We start from the raw sequence: 13,591 nt of genomic DNA on the forward strand, positions 1-13,591 counted from the left end.
ATATTGAAAGAGTTAAAAGAAAAGATACCTATAGGTAAGATGGAACGTATACCATTAGATAACAAAAATATTGTGAGAGAGGTTTTGAAAAAAGCAGAATATATAGACTGGGATAGTATATCTGCTAGACTATTATATAGTGGTTCTATAAGAGTTCATGACATTGAAACACTTATGTCAAAAGTTTATATCTTAACTATACAAATGTTTTCAAAGAGGACATAGAAAAATATATTGAGGGTATAGAGTTTGGGAGATGTTATTGGACAGAGTTGTATGAAAAATATAAAGACAAGGAAAATGTTTTCTTTATAGTGGACCCGCCGTTCAACACATGGATTTTCAATACCAAGTAGACTGGACTTTGAGAGACTCTTTAGAAACTTTAGACGTTTTACATAACCATCCATGCTTTTACTTTACATCCGATAAAAGTGGTTTGGAAACCGTTATGAGATGGTTAGAGGACATACATGACTATGAGTTTATATATGACAAGATAGAATATGAGAGAGGTCCTATAAACCGGAGAAAGTGTCATAACAAAAAATTTTATTAGTAAGTAAATGTGGTTTGAAATAGACTACTTGTTTTAGGTTTTTTCCATTGTGTCATTTATTTCTTTGACGTGGCAGAAAAGTACAGAGAATATGAAGATGAACCAATGCCTGCAAATGTTCAGTATATGTACTCGTAAGAATATTTTTATCTAATATTAAATGGACGCACAGAACTTAGCGAATGCACAGCAACCTGGACAACCAAACCAGAGAATTCCAAATGAAGTTAGAATACAAACTGCAATGGCAAACTATGGTCAAGTGCCAACAGATGTACAAATGCAAACTGCCATGTCAAATGACGCTGCGTTAGGTTTGCCACCATGTATGCAAATATGAGATGGAAAGAGTTTTATACAAACCCTGAAGTGGATATAAACAACTTTATGCAGATGACGCGAACACAGGAGTTGACCCAGAATATGTTTTCTACCAGAGGAGAAACAGAATGTATGAGCTCCAGTTAAAGAATGCTATAACTCAACAGGAAACGCAAAAGACTAGGCGGACATTAGATTTTTACATATAGTAAAATGGGTTTCTTCAGTAAGATAAACTTCTTTCGAAATGTTGGAAGAGGTATATGGAATGGAATAAAACCGTAGGAAGAGGAATTTGGAACGGAGTCAAAAATATTGGTAAAAGAGTAGGTCAGTTCGTTGGTATTATACCTAAAGACCCTGAACCAGAAGAGCAAGCTCCTGTTATACAACAGCCTGAACCTGCACCACAGTCTAGTTGGCAACCAAATCCAACACCTCAACCGTATTAAAAAAATTATTTTTACCGTTCGATAGTAGTTGTATATGAAACTAAGTTCTAAGTAAAACACATGGTATAATGGAATTATTCTTTTCTTCCATCTGTAGTAAACCATACTTGAAAGTCTGAAATACTTCCACTTGGTGGTTCGTATAACTTTGTAGGTTTTTCGTAAAAGTCATTTGCCAAGCATAAAAAGAGAGTTTTGGGCGCCAGAAAATGAAGCATGAACAATAATAGCAGCTGGGTCGAAAACACTTTAAATAAATATTCATCTCTTGCATATCGACTGTAAATATTTGCTAAAGGAAGTTCGACTTTCTGATTTAACATTCTTTGCAAATAATACCATTGACATTGCAGTGAATTCTGTATATATTTGTTCGTCTTTATTTGGATTGTTTTCGTAGATTTGAAATGACACTTGTGAATTTTGTTTGTCATATACAATTCTCACATAAAGTGTGCTCTCGGTATTTGCATATTCATCAGCATATTTTGCATAACATGAATTTATTTTATCTTCTATATTTTTTAACGCAGTCTGTAGAGAAGATGAAAGGTCAACTTGTATTAGCTCAATTTCTTCCCACATTTTTCGTTTCCCTTCAGATATATAATCTATATGAAACCTTACAATAAATGGAAAACTTTTATCTTCTACAGACACAAACTTCATTCTACGAAAGCCAATAGCTTTTGTGACAGATGGGTCTCTTAGCCATCTTAATGGGTAGTCAAAACGATAGCCTTCATGCTTTACGGTCTCTGTCTCAAACTTTTGACCGACATTAGTAAAAAGTTCATCTAATGGTTTAGTTGTAGCAACTCTTGAATTTTCTTTTTCTATTGGAAGCATATTTTATCTAGAATAAAAATGTCGAAAGATATTGCTTCCATGAGAGAAATACAACACAACGACAACTCATTATGCAAGCTCTAAATAAGAACACAACAAACTTTTCAAACTATTCTAAGATATCTGAGTCATTGAAAGAAGGAAACTTAAAACTGACATTAAACCCTTTAACAGATGAGTTTCTATTTCAAGACAAGAAGAGCAATACTGTCTGTATAAATCCAACAAAAGGAACTTTAAACGAGAAACCTATAAATGAACTTCTTTTTGAAAGCAGATGTTTGACAACAAAGCTGACAAAGAATATGTAGACGATGCAATAGCAAAAGAAGAAAAAGAGCTAACAATGCTTATGCAACAAAAGAACATACTCATCCTGAACTAGCAGACAAAACATATGTTGACAATAAAATGTCAAGTGAAGTGACAAGAGCTGAAAACGAATATTCTAAAAAGACTCATACACATTCTATATCTGAAATAACAGACTTAAACGTTAGCCTTGAAAAGAAAGCGGATAAGGATTGTGTGGCTAGTAGGTTAGAGAAGAAAGCAGATAAGGAATATGTGGATGAAAAAGATAATGAAATTATAGAAAGGGTTGAATGGTATCATGGATGGACATCGAAGATTCTTAAAACTAAAGCTGATACAGGATGGGTTTCAGGATGTTTAGACCTTAAAGCAGATAAAACTTATGTTAACGATGAGTTAGAGAAGAAAGCAAATAAGACTCATACACATACAAGTTTTACAACTGTTGCTATAGAAAGTATTGAAGGAACGGTTGACGTAACTGGTGGGGATGTATTATATTGTAAACCTCCTAACTTTCCACAAGGTTTAACATCGGATGACGACATAACGACGATGAGAAACATTAGATGTAAAGATGTTTATGTCATGAAGGATGAATATAATATTAAATTCACTGCTCAAGATTTATATGACAAGAAAGCAGACAAAAAAGAGCTTCAAACATTAAAGACAGAAATACTTCAAACATTATATCCTATAGGCTCTATTTATACGTCAATGAACTCAACAAATCCAGAAACAGTTCTGGGTTTTGGAACTTGGACTCAAATAGTCGACAGGTTTTTGTATTGTGCAAACTCTTCAAAGGAAACAGGTGGAAGTAAAACGATTTCAGGTGAAAATTTACCTGCACATAGTCACTACATAGATTTAAGTACATCTCAAGCAGGTTGGCATAAGCATAGATATTGGGATTGGTCAGCAATGACAAAAGGTAAAGGATATGATGTTAAAGACAACGTTCAGTTTGCTATAAATTGTTTCTGGAGTAACACTGAGGGAGGAGGAAACCATACACATCGCGTTTCAGGATATACGCAAACAACGGGACAAAGTAAAGACTACATGCCACCTTACATGACAGTTTACGCATGGTATAGAAATGCTTAGTCGTCATTTTCAACTTCTTTAGCATATTCGTCAGGAGTTGTCTTATATTTGTTAGGAACTGTCTTTGAAAGTATACCACCTTGAACTTTGACAAGTTTGAAACGAGGTCTGACAATAGTAGTTTTATCTTCTGCTTGCAGTGTGTACATTTTGCCATGTTTGCCTAAAACTTCATAATATTCTCTTGTATACTTTCTTCTATTTTTACGAACACGAATGTGAGTACCTGTCGGGTTCCCATTGTTGTCATAGTCAATAGTATTTTCATATGGGTCGCGTTTAGGTATTTCTATATTTTTACTTTGTCACCTTTCTGAAGTTTGAAGCCCGGCATTCTTTCTTGTTTGTCTCTTTTGACTAAATTATTAAATATATAGTCTTTCTCTAAGTCAGGGTTGTTTTTCATTTCTTCGGGGGAGTGGTTTCCCAAACCTTTTTGTTTACGGCTATTGTAAATATTTAAAACTTGTCTCATCTTTGCCATGGAGAAGTGTCTATATTTGTCGTCATATGACATTTCATTTGCTTCACCACCTTGTGGTTGGTTTAAGTCTCTTAACATTTTTATACAACCGTCAATGACACCAAGAGCAGAATGGTTTTGGTCGACAATGAAATATTGGTTTACATTTTTTGAACGCAGATAGTTTTTTACATCATCTGATTTGAAAGAACTTTCACAGTCAGATGTCAGTTTTGTTGGATGGTATTTGTCAACGAATATTGTCAAAGCAGTTTTCACATCTAAAATATTTTTGGACCATAATGGTATGGCTTCACAGTATCTTGTTTTTGACCAACAAATATTAGCCAGTATGGTGGTCCATCTGTTCTAACTCTCGGAATGTTTTCCAAGATATCCATAAACCAAGCATTTGGTGTTTGAACTAAAGATTTTTATCATGAGTGCTTTTTTGTCGCTTTAGAAACATAGGGGTCCTTGTTTTGGATTCGTCATTTTTTATCCTATAAGAAATGGGTTTATTTGGCGCATTAGCAGGAGTTGCATCCAGATTTTTACCCGCAGTGGGAACAATAGCCAGAGGTGTATTTGGAGTTGGAAGGAAGATTTTGAGTACATTAGGTATACTTAAAGAGAAAGCACAACCTATTATACAAACTGTACAGAAAGGTTGGGATGTAGCACGAGATGCAACAAATCTTATTCCAAATCCTGAAACAAGAGGAAAAGTTCAAGGATGGATGGACAATGTAGGAAGACAAGCAGGAAACTATTATAACAAAGCAAATGACTACTATAACCAAGCAGGACACTATATGGACCAAGGTGAAAGATTCTTTAACAGAGGATATAACCATGCACAACAATGGGTAAACAATAACCAACCTCAACCGCCTCAAACGTGGGGAATGTAAAGTTTTTTACTGAGATGAAATGAACAATACAGCATTGAGACAAAATGGGTTCAAGATGGATTTGTCGGCTTCCAGCAGTTACACAACGTGTTTGTCAAGTTCTTCCTATACCTCAGGAAGTTTAGACCGACTTAAAAACAACAACAACCAGTTGAAAACAAACCAAACTAAAATTTTTTACTGAGATGAAATGACCGAAGAAGTTGAAACGGTAGATTTGACACCACAAACAAAAAGTTCAGAACCATTGTCAAAACCTGTCAAAGAACTTACAGATGAAGAGAAAAATTCAATAATAGAAAGTGCCAGGTCTGGAAATACAAACCCTAACTACAAAGTCACTTTTCATAAAAATGGAACGGCAAGTATCTCAAAAAAGAAACAGACTCTCACAAATAAAATATTGAAGTCTGAAGGAGCTTTCGAGACAACAGATGGAAAAGTTTACTTCACTGACCAACAGTTCATTATAGAACATCTCATTGACTTAGAGTCGAAATATTCTAAACTTTACAACAAACACAAAAAGTTGAAAGGAAAACAAAAACAAATGGCATATGATATTTATGAAGATGTTGACGACACAACTGTTCCTGCAAGTGAAGTAAAGTCAGAGAAACCGAAAAGTGACGAAAAACCGATAGAAGAAGAAAAACCAAAAACTGAAGATAAACCAAAACCAAAGTTTAGTTTGGAAACTAAACCAAGTCAACCTTCATTAGCTGGTATGGGTTGGCGTCAAAGACTTATGGCAGCAGGCGGTTATGTTAAGTAAAGAAAAAAATATTTTTTTATTTTTATAAAAATGCCCCCATATAGAATGGATAGAAAATCTGCTAGAATAAAAGCAGAGTCTGCTAGAATAAAAGCAGAGTTGGGAAACTTGTTTGTTAGATGAGAAATATGAAATGGCATACCATTTTAAAACAATATATTTTTACATATATTAAATGCTTCAGGTTGAAAAACAAAGAACAAAAGTAGCAGATACAAAACCGTTAGACTATATCTTTACAAATGCTGGTAGGACTATTTCAGATGAAGAAATTTCATCCCGAGTATACAGGTTTGACTATCCAATTCGTTGGCTTCAAAGTCCTTCAGATGCAAAGGCAATAGGATTTAGAAGAGTTTTGTTTTCAAATAGAACTAACGCATTTATGTTCGCAGTATATTTTCATGGGCAGTATAAAGGTTCTGATGGTCTAATAGACAAATTTGACGAAATGAGAATCTTTACAGTTCGTTCAGACGAAAGTCTTGAGAAAACTCTAAATGACTTTCAAACTCAAATGAACAAATATTATTGGGAATTTCAAGAAAAAATACGACTCTTTACTAAATGGAACATACTATCTGAAACTAGAATATGACAAGATGAACTCCACCGTTTCATTTCAAAAGATTGAAATTAACCCTCCAAGAGATACAGAGTTTTTATTTTGGAAAGTAGACAAACGTTCTTGGGCACAATTTCTTCGGTTACTAAACCAGAACGAACCATTACCACCAGATGGTCCATTTAAATTTATACTTCCACCAGCAGATTTGACAGTTTATAGAAACGTGTTTGACCCTCAAAATGTTATGTGTCATGCAAGTTTCAGTTCAAGCAACAATAGTTTTCTATGTATTGGTAAGGACTTTTATGACTTTGCTTCTAAATTCTACGAACCACCTAGTAACAGTTTCTCTGACTTTCAAGTTTGGTTCACAACAAATGATGTGCAACATATTATTCCATTGTACTATGACTTTTATCTCGAATTGTCTTTCATATATAACTACGGAAAAGTGCTGAAAAAGTATTGAATGTGAAGATATTAGAAAATAACATTTTTTCTAACATCGTAGAAAACTCATGAAAACAATTTATTTTTGACACTTTCACAAAAAACATAAAAAAGTGAAGTTAAACGTTAAGGTTTACTGAACTGGTTGGATGTCGCCTTCACAGGTTATGTAGAATTTCCACCTCAAGGTTACTACCCACCACAAGGCTTCCCGAACTACCCTCCTCTGCCTATGCCTTACTTCCCCAACCCTTGGATGTTCCAGCAAGCTCCACCCCAGCAATTCCAATCTCAGTCCAAATCGAAGAGAGACCAAGAGTTCGAAGAAGGTCTGAACCGTTTACGCAAAGAGTATGCCACAGCTCCAATTGAGAGAAAGTTGTTCCCGGACCAAAAATATAATTTAGGGTAGAAGGTTAGATCTCACCTGTTTTTTCACCTCTTTTTTCACCCTCTTGAATTTTCATGACTTCTTCGTAAATGTTTTGTCAAGACTTCTTCGTAAATGTTTTGTCATGACTTCTTCGTAAATGTTTTGTCAAGACTTCTTCGTAAATGTTTTGTCAAGACTTCTTCGTAAATGTTTTGTCAAGACTTCTTCGTAAATGTTTTGTCAAGACTTCTTCGTAATGAGTGTAAAGGACCCAAAAATATAATTTAGGGTAGAAGGTTAGATCTAACCTGTTTTCTAACCTGTTTTCTACCCTCTTGAATTTTCATGAATTTCCTTAAGATAGAAAAAAATATAATTTAGTTTTATTTTTTTATTTTGTATGTAAAGATATGATTTCAGGGATTTTTTTGACGAAGTGTAAACCTTCACTTCGTCAAAAAATAACAGTTATCTAATGAAAAAGTGTCATTTTTTTCATTTTTTTGTATTTGACGAGAATGTCGGGTAAATGTTTTGTCATGATTTCATTGTAAATGTTTTGTCAAGACTTCTTCGTATATGTTTTGTCATGACTTCATCGTACATGTTTTGTCAAGACTTCTTCATCGTAATGAGCGTAAATGTTTTGTGAAGAATATAGCAACAGTCTGAATTCAGACGGTTGCTTTTTATACAAAATTCATGCAGGAAATTCTTGAGTTTTGGTTGAAAGAATACGGTGGAGCCAAAAGTGGCTCGACCTCAAAACAAGCATTTTATGAGCTTACTAAGGGTGTTATGAATGAATTCAAATGTATTTACATACATCCTGACCTCGTTCATTTTGTTGCTGAATTCAGCAAAAATAATGTTTAGGTGAAGAGGTGAGATCTCACCTGTTTTTTCACCTCTTTTTTCACCTCTTGAATTTTCATGACTTCTTCGTAAATGTTTTGTCAAGACTTCTTCGTAATGAGTGTAAAGGACCCAAAAATAAAGTTTAGGTGAAGAGGTGAGATCTCACCTGTTTTTTCACCTCTTTTTTCACCTCTTGAATTTTCATGAATTTTCCCGAAATAAAAAATAAAGTTAGTTTTATTTTTTTTTATTTTTTTATTTTGTATAAAAAAATAAAATGTCAACAATCGGCACAACAACAATTCAAACAACAGCACCAAACTCGTTAGTCATGAATCCTACGTCAATGTTAGTAGAGATGAAAAGCTTCATTCCTTCTTCATATACTTTTGAAACAGAAATCCAGAAGATAAAGCAAGAACTTTTAACATGTAATTTAGACTGTAGTGCGAAAGATGAAACAAATGAACAGTATCTTTATGAAATGCAGGACCTCATCGACCATTTACCCAAATTGCCTGAAATCCAACAACAAAAACTCACTATTCCTGAATTCGACGAAATTGAAGTCAAAGCAACTGACTCAGTAGAAATAAAGAAGTTCATACGAAAGGTAAACTATGAGTTTCTAGGATTTCATTGCAACCATAAGGTTATGGACAAAGATTGCGACATGGTATATAAGAATGTTTCTGACATATATAAATCTGAAGAATTTAAGACCTACGACAACTTTGTTTCGTTAGTTGCTGAATGTGTATGGCAGATAAGAGATAAAGATAGAAGAGGCAAAGTATGGAACAAACAAATAAGACCCGCTATGTTTGAGATGAAGAGAGCAATTGACGCTTTAGTTGTTTTAGCTGGTAAGGTTTCAGAATATAACGCAAAAATGAACCCGCAATGTTCTAAATGTAAAGCAGCAATGAGGAGATATAACTACTCCGTCAAAGAGATAGAAAGAATGAGAAACGACTATGCAGATTTAAAGAAAGAAGCAGAAAAACCAGCAGAAAATAAAATGGACATGTTAGAATTTCTGAACAAAAACTATCCAACTGCTGACGATTTCCTTCTATCTGACGTCAAGAAGAAATATAAAGAAACTTTCGGTATCGTTAAAACATTCGATGTACTAAAAGAAGAAATAGAAGCTACGAAACTGTTTAAGATTTCAAATATACATCGTACAATTCATGTAAAACGCTCATGAAAAAAGAGGTGAGAAAACAGGTGAGAAAACAGGTGAGATCTCACCTCTTCACCTAAACATTATTTTTGCTGAAAAATGACCAAATTTCATGAATTTCCTTAAGACAGAAAAAATAAAGTTAGTTTTATTTTTATTTATTTTTTTATTTTGTATGTAAGAACAGAAATGACAAACATTGAGTTTGAAACAGTTAGAAAGATAGACAATGACACCAAAGTGGTTAGAATAGGTGATTTAAACGTAAGATACTCAAAGAAATACAACAAATATTCTTTGTCAGACATTATATCTCCATCTGGAAAGAAAGCAAAGGACTGGGTTAGAAATGCTTCTACTCAGAAAATTTTGACAAGAAATCCTGAGCTTATGATATCGGTAAAATTCTATGGAACTGCAGCATATCTTATAGACAAAAGTCTTATACCAATAGTTTTGTTATGGTTAGATCCAGTTGTTGGATATAACTTCATAACATATGGTTCATTCGATACGGAACGTTGCAGTGAAGGCTTACTTTACATCGTTCAGAAACCGAAGGACTTCAATACAAAAAGATATAAGATAGGAAGAACATATAATATAACTCAAAGATATGACAGTACAGTCAATAGAGTCAAGGTTGTGTTTGCTAATGATATGAGAGCTGCAGAAACAGAACTACTTGAAAAGTTTGAGAAAATGTATGGTGCTCCCATAAAAGGTAAAGAAACGTTTGAAGTAGATGAGATAGATAAAGCTATAAAATTATTTGACGAAGTTGCTGAAAAATACATGTAAAGCGTTTATTTTTGGTCTTTTGTGAAAGATAGAAAATAACGCTAATTTTTTATAAAATTTGACGAAGTGCAAACCTTCACTTCGTGTCATAATGTAAAAATAACGCTAATTTTTTATAAAATTTGACGAAGTGCAAACCTTCACTTCGTGTCATAATGTAAAAATAACGCTAATTTTTTATAAAATTTGACGAAGTGCAAACCTTCACTTCGTGTCATAATGTAAAAATAACGTTTACCATGTAAAACGCTTATAAAATAACTGGGGTAGAAAACAGGTGAGAAAACAGGTGAGATCTCACTCTTCACCTAAACATTATTTTTGCTGAAAAATGACCAAATTTCATGAATTTCCTCATATGCTTGCTTCCCTCGGGAAAACCGAGAGAAGAGATTCCGTACGAAAATCATGAAGAACAGCGAGTAGGTACAAAACCCCAGTCGCCAAAACTCTATGAAAACAGTGAAGAACAGCGAGTACGTAAAAAAACGTAGTCGCCAAAACTCTATGAAAACAGTGAAGAACAGCGAGTACGTAAAAAAACGTAGTCGCCAAAACTCTATGAAAACAGTGAATTTCCTTAAGATAGAAAAAATAACGCTAATTTTTTTATAAAATATTTTTTTATTTTGTATGTAAAGACAGATATGTCAACAACAGAGAACACAACAACTGCTATCGTTCATGAAGCTATAAATGAAGAATATGAGTACATACAGTATAACAAACAACTCCGTCTCATTCGTTCGGTCAAAGACGATATGTACCAGATGCAAAGTATTTTGACAGCATGTTTTGCTCCAGATACTAAGCTTCCTAAAGACTGGTTTAGGAACCAAAGCACACAAGAACTTTTGAGCGAAGCACAGCGAGACCGACTTTTTTCTGGGTCGCCAAAACTCTATGAAAATCGTGAAAAATTGCCAAACGGTTTGAGAGGATATTATGTACATAGACTTCTTGTAAATGCTGTTGCAATGTGGGCTTCGCCTCGTTATGCTTGGAATATTTACAGACTTCTTGACGAAATTCATAGACAAGAACGTGAAGAGATGGAAAACAAGCTTGAAGCAAAAGACAAAAGCATTCAGAAAAGAATACCACGTTCAGTACCAAAAGGAAAGGAAAAGAACTATAAGTATATGATTTATACTGAAGAGATGGAAAATGAAGAAGATAAAGATATGGTTATGTTGCATTTAGTCAGAAGAAACAACAAAAGCTTTTACGACCTTGCTAAGATTTACAAATCTGACAGAAATTGGTTCTATCGCGAAAACTTACCGATTTCAATGACACCGAATGAAGATGTGAAACAAATAGTTCAAGATACGTTACCTCAAACACACTATGATATGAAAGGTTGTACAATACTTACCTTCAAAGAAGACTTACCGCTACTGAAGGAAAAAATAACAGAGTATTTTGACAACTTCAAACAAGCAGAGTAAATGAACCATTTATTTTTCAAGCTTGACTTCAGATGGCTCAGGTAGCTCTATAAGGTAAATTGCCTCGTCAAATCCTTCTGGCATTCCGAGTCCTTCCATCCGACAGGAAAATATTTTCCCGACAACTGGAAAAAATTTTCATTCCGACAGGAAGAACTCTTCCATCCGACAGGAAAAAATTTTCCTTCCGACAGGAAAAATTTTTCCATCCGACAGGAAAAATTTTTCCAGTTGTCCGTCCGTAAACCATTCAAATTTTCGAAAATTGAGAACTTTTTGGTCGAACTTCAGAAAAAAATTTTCCATCCGACAGGAAAAATTTTTCCATCCGACAGGAAAAAATTTTCCTTCCGACAGGAAGAACTCTTCCATCCGACAGGAAAAATTTTTCCATCCGACAGGACACAAACGGATGACTGACGTTCCTCTTCCTGAATGCCTTCCAAAGCCAGAAGAACCGACAGCCCCAGCACCACAACAGACTTACTTACTAAGACTAAACTCTTTATTTTTACGCTTGACTTTTTACAATTTGAATTTTGTTGCTGAATTCAGTAAAAATATAATTTAGGGTAGAAGGTGAGATCTCACCTGTTTTTTCACCTCTTTTTTCACCTCTTGAATTTTCATGAATTTTCCCGAAATAAAAAATAAAGTTAGTTTTATTTTTTTTTTATTTTTTTATTTTTTTTTTAGAATTTCTGAACAAAAACTATCCAACAGCAGAAGATTTCCTTCTATCTGACGTCAAGAAGAAGTATAAAGAAACTTTCGGTATCGTTAAAACATTCGATGTACTAAAAGAAGAAATAGAAGCTACGAAACTGTTTAGAGTCTCACGAATTCATAACGTTTACCATGTAAAACGCTTATAAAATAACAGGTGAGAAAACAGGTGAGATCTCACCTTCTACCCTAAACATTATTTTTGCTGAATTCCGTATGAAAATTCTGAGTAAAATAATTTTTAGGGCATGTGTCAAACCGTTGAGTTTTCACAAAATTTAAAAAATAACGTTTACCATGTAAAACGCTTATAAAATAACAGGTGAGAAAACAGGTGAGAAAACAGGTGAGAAAACAGGTGAGATCTCACCTCTTCACCTAAACATTATTTTTGCTGAATTCAGCAACAAAATTCTTGATTTCAGGGATTTTTTTGACGAAGTGCAAACCTTCACTTCGTCAAAAAATGGCATATGCTTGCTTCCCTCGGAAAACCGAGAGAAGAGATTCCGTATGAAAACAGTGAAGAACAGCGAGTAAGTAAAAAACCCCAGTCGCCAAAACTCATGAAAATCGTGAAAAATAACAGAGTATTTTGACAACTTCAAACAAGTAGGGTAAATGAACTCTTTATTTTTCAAGCTTGACTTTTTACAATTTGAACTTTGTTCGCGTAGATATGAATTCTGAAAGAAGTATGAGGGTCTTGTATGACTTTGTACTTCTCCCATAGTTCATGTCTGTCAAACTTACCTGCCATGGACTCTTTCATAAGTTCCATGAAATCGTCTTCGGACAATCCGGGGAAAAGTATAATGTCAGTCAGTATTCTTTTAACATCCTTACTTAAACTCTTTGCTGTCTGTACACAAATGACAACTGAGATGTTAAAGTGTCTGAGCTTCTTAAGAATTCGACACATATCTTGTTCTCTATTCTTAAGCAAAGGATGAGAAGCAAAGTCATCTAAGATAAGAAGACACCTATGAGGGTATGTCTTCCAATCGTAAGATTGCAATTTCTTCGAAATGTATTCTATCTCTTTCTGTTTGTTTCTGAAGTGTTTCTTCTCTAATATTCTCTGCATTTCCTCATTTGGGTCTTTAAACTTAGAATTTATATACTCATTTATAGCATTATACTTCAAAACTCTTCTTTGGTACTTCTTTATCCAATCTAACAACTCAGAGTCTTTTATACATACTAACTTAGACTTCTTTATAATATCTTTGAACGAATTGACGGTTTGGTCAAATTGACCAGAAGTACTACAAATGACTACTAACTCATAGAATGGGTTCTTCTCATCTAGTTCTTGTTGTTGTGCAGCCATTTTAAGATAAGTGAAAGTCTTACCCGACCCAGGTGGTGCAATTAGACCTGTTATACCATTCTGAGCAAATAAGAACTTGTC

The 13,591-nt window shown here is 34.1% G+C and overlaps 8 protein-coding genes and 2 pseudogenes across 10 annotated transcripts, besides 1 other annotated feature; 8 read left to right on the forward strand and 2 right to left on the reverse strand.

The window, feature by feature from the left end:
* Positions 1-2,634: 2,634 nt before the first annotated feature.
* Positions 2,635-13,591: part of a mobile genetic element that runs on past the window's edge.
* TVAGG3_0472720 (uncharacterized protein) lies at positions 3,606-3,896 on the reverse strand (the record flags this gene model as incomplete). The annotated part of the gene is made up of 1 exon (XM_051235566.1): positions 3,606-3,896. A coding segment is annotated over one exon (291 nt), but the record flags the coding sequence as incomplete, so codon positions are not given.
* Positions 4,585-4,986, forward strand: TVAGG3_0472730 (uncharacterized protein; the record flags this gene model as incomplete). Its single annotated transcript, XM_051235567.1, has 1 exon — positions 4,585-4,986. The coding sequence occupies one exon, from the start codon at positions 4,585-4,587 to the stop codon at positions 4,984-4,986; it is 402 nt and encodes a 133-aa protein (XP_051093391.1).
* On the forward strand, positions 5,537-5,761 carry TVAGG3_0472740 (phage tail repeat-like family; the record flags this gene model as incomplete). The annotated part of the gene is made up of 1 exon (XM_051235568.1): positions 5,537-5,761. One exon carries the CDS (start codon positions 5,537-5,539, stop codon positions 5,759-5,761), a length of 225 nt encoding a protein of 74 aa, XP_051093392.1.
* Positions 5,937-6,687, forward strand: TVAGG3_0472750 (annotated as a pseudogene). The gene has a single exon. A coding segment is annotated over exon 1 (751 nt).
* On the forward strand, positions 7,036-7,191 carry TVAGG3_0472760 (uncharacterized protein; the record flags this gene model as incomplete). Its single annotated transcript, XM_051235569.1, has 1 exon — positions 7,036-7,191. One exon carries the CDS (start codon positions 7,036-7,038, stop codon positions 7,189-7,191), a length of 156 nt encoding a protein of 51 aa, XP_051093393.1.
* On the forward strand, positions 8,288-8,571 carry TVAGG3_0472770 (organellar and viral DNA polymerase type B; the record flags this gene model as incomplete). The annotated part of the gene is made up of 1 exon (XM_051235570.1): positions 8,288-8,571. A coding segment is annotated over one exon (284 nt), but the record flags the coding sequence as incomplete, so codon positions are not given.
* Positions 8,666-9,174, forward strand: TVAGG3_0472780 (organellar and viral DNA polymerase type B; the record flags this gene model as incomplete). Its single annotated transcript, XM_051235571.1, has 1 exon — positions 8,666-9,174. A coding segment is annotated over one exon (509 nt), but the record flags the coding sequence as incomplete, so codon positions are not given.
* TVAGG3_0472790 lies at positions 10,359-10,548 on the forward strand (annotated as a pseudogene). Its single transcript has one exon. A coding segment is annotated over exon 1 (190 nt).
* TVAGG3_0472800 (KilA, N-terminal/APSES-type HTH, DNA-binding family) lies at positions 10,870-11,451 on the forward strand (the record flags this gene model as incomplete). The annotated part of the gene is made up of 1 exon (XM_051235572.1): positions 10,870-11,451. A coding segment is annotated over one exon (582 nt), but the record flags the coding sequence as incomplete, so codon positions are not given.
* TVAGG3_0472810 (protein of unknown function, DUF4106 family) lies at positions 12,815-13,510 on the reverse strand (the record flags this gene model as incomplete). Its single annotated transcript, XM_051235573.1, has 1 exon — positions 12,815-13,510. The coding sequence occupies one exon, from the start codon at positions 13,508-13,510 to the stop codon at positions 12,815-12,817; it is 696 nt and encodes a 231-aa protein (XP_051093397.1).

Source organism: Trichomonas vaginalis, chromosome II, assembly GCF_026262505.1.
Source record: "Trichomonas vaginalis G3 chromosome II, whole genome shotgun sequence".
NCBI lineage: Eukaryota > Parabasalia > Trichomonadida > Trichomonadidae > Trichomonas > Trichomonas vaginalis.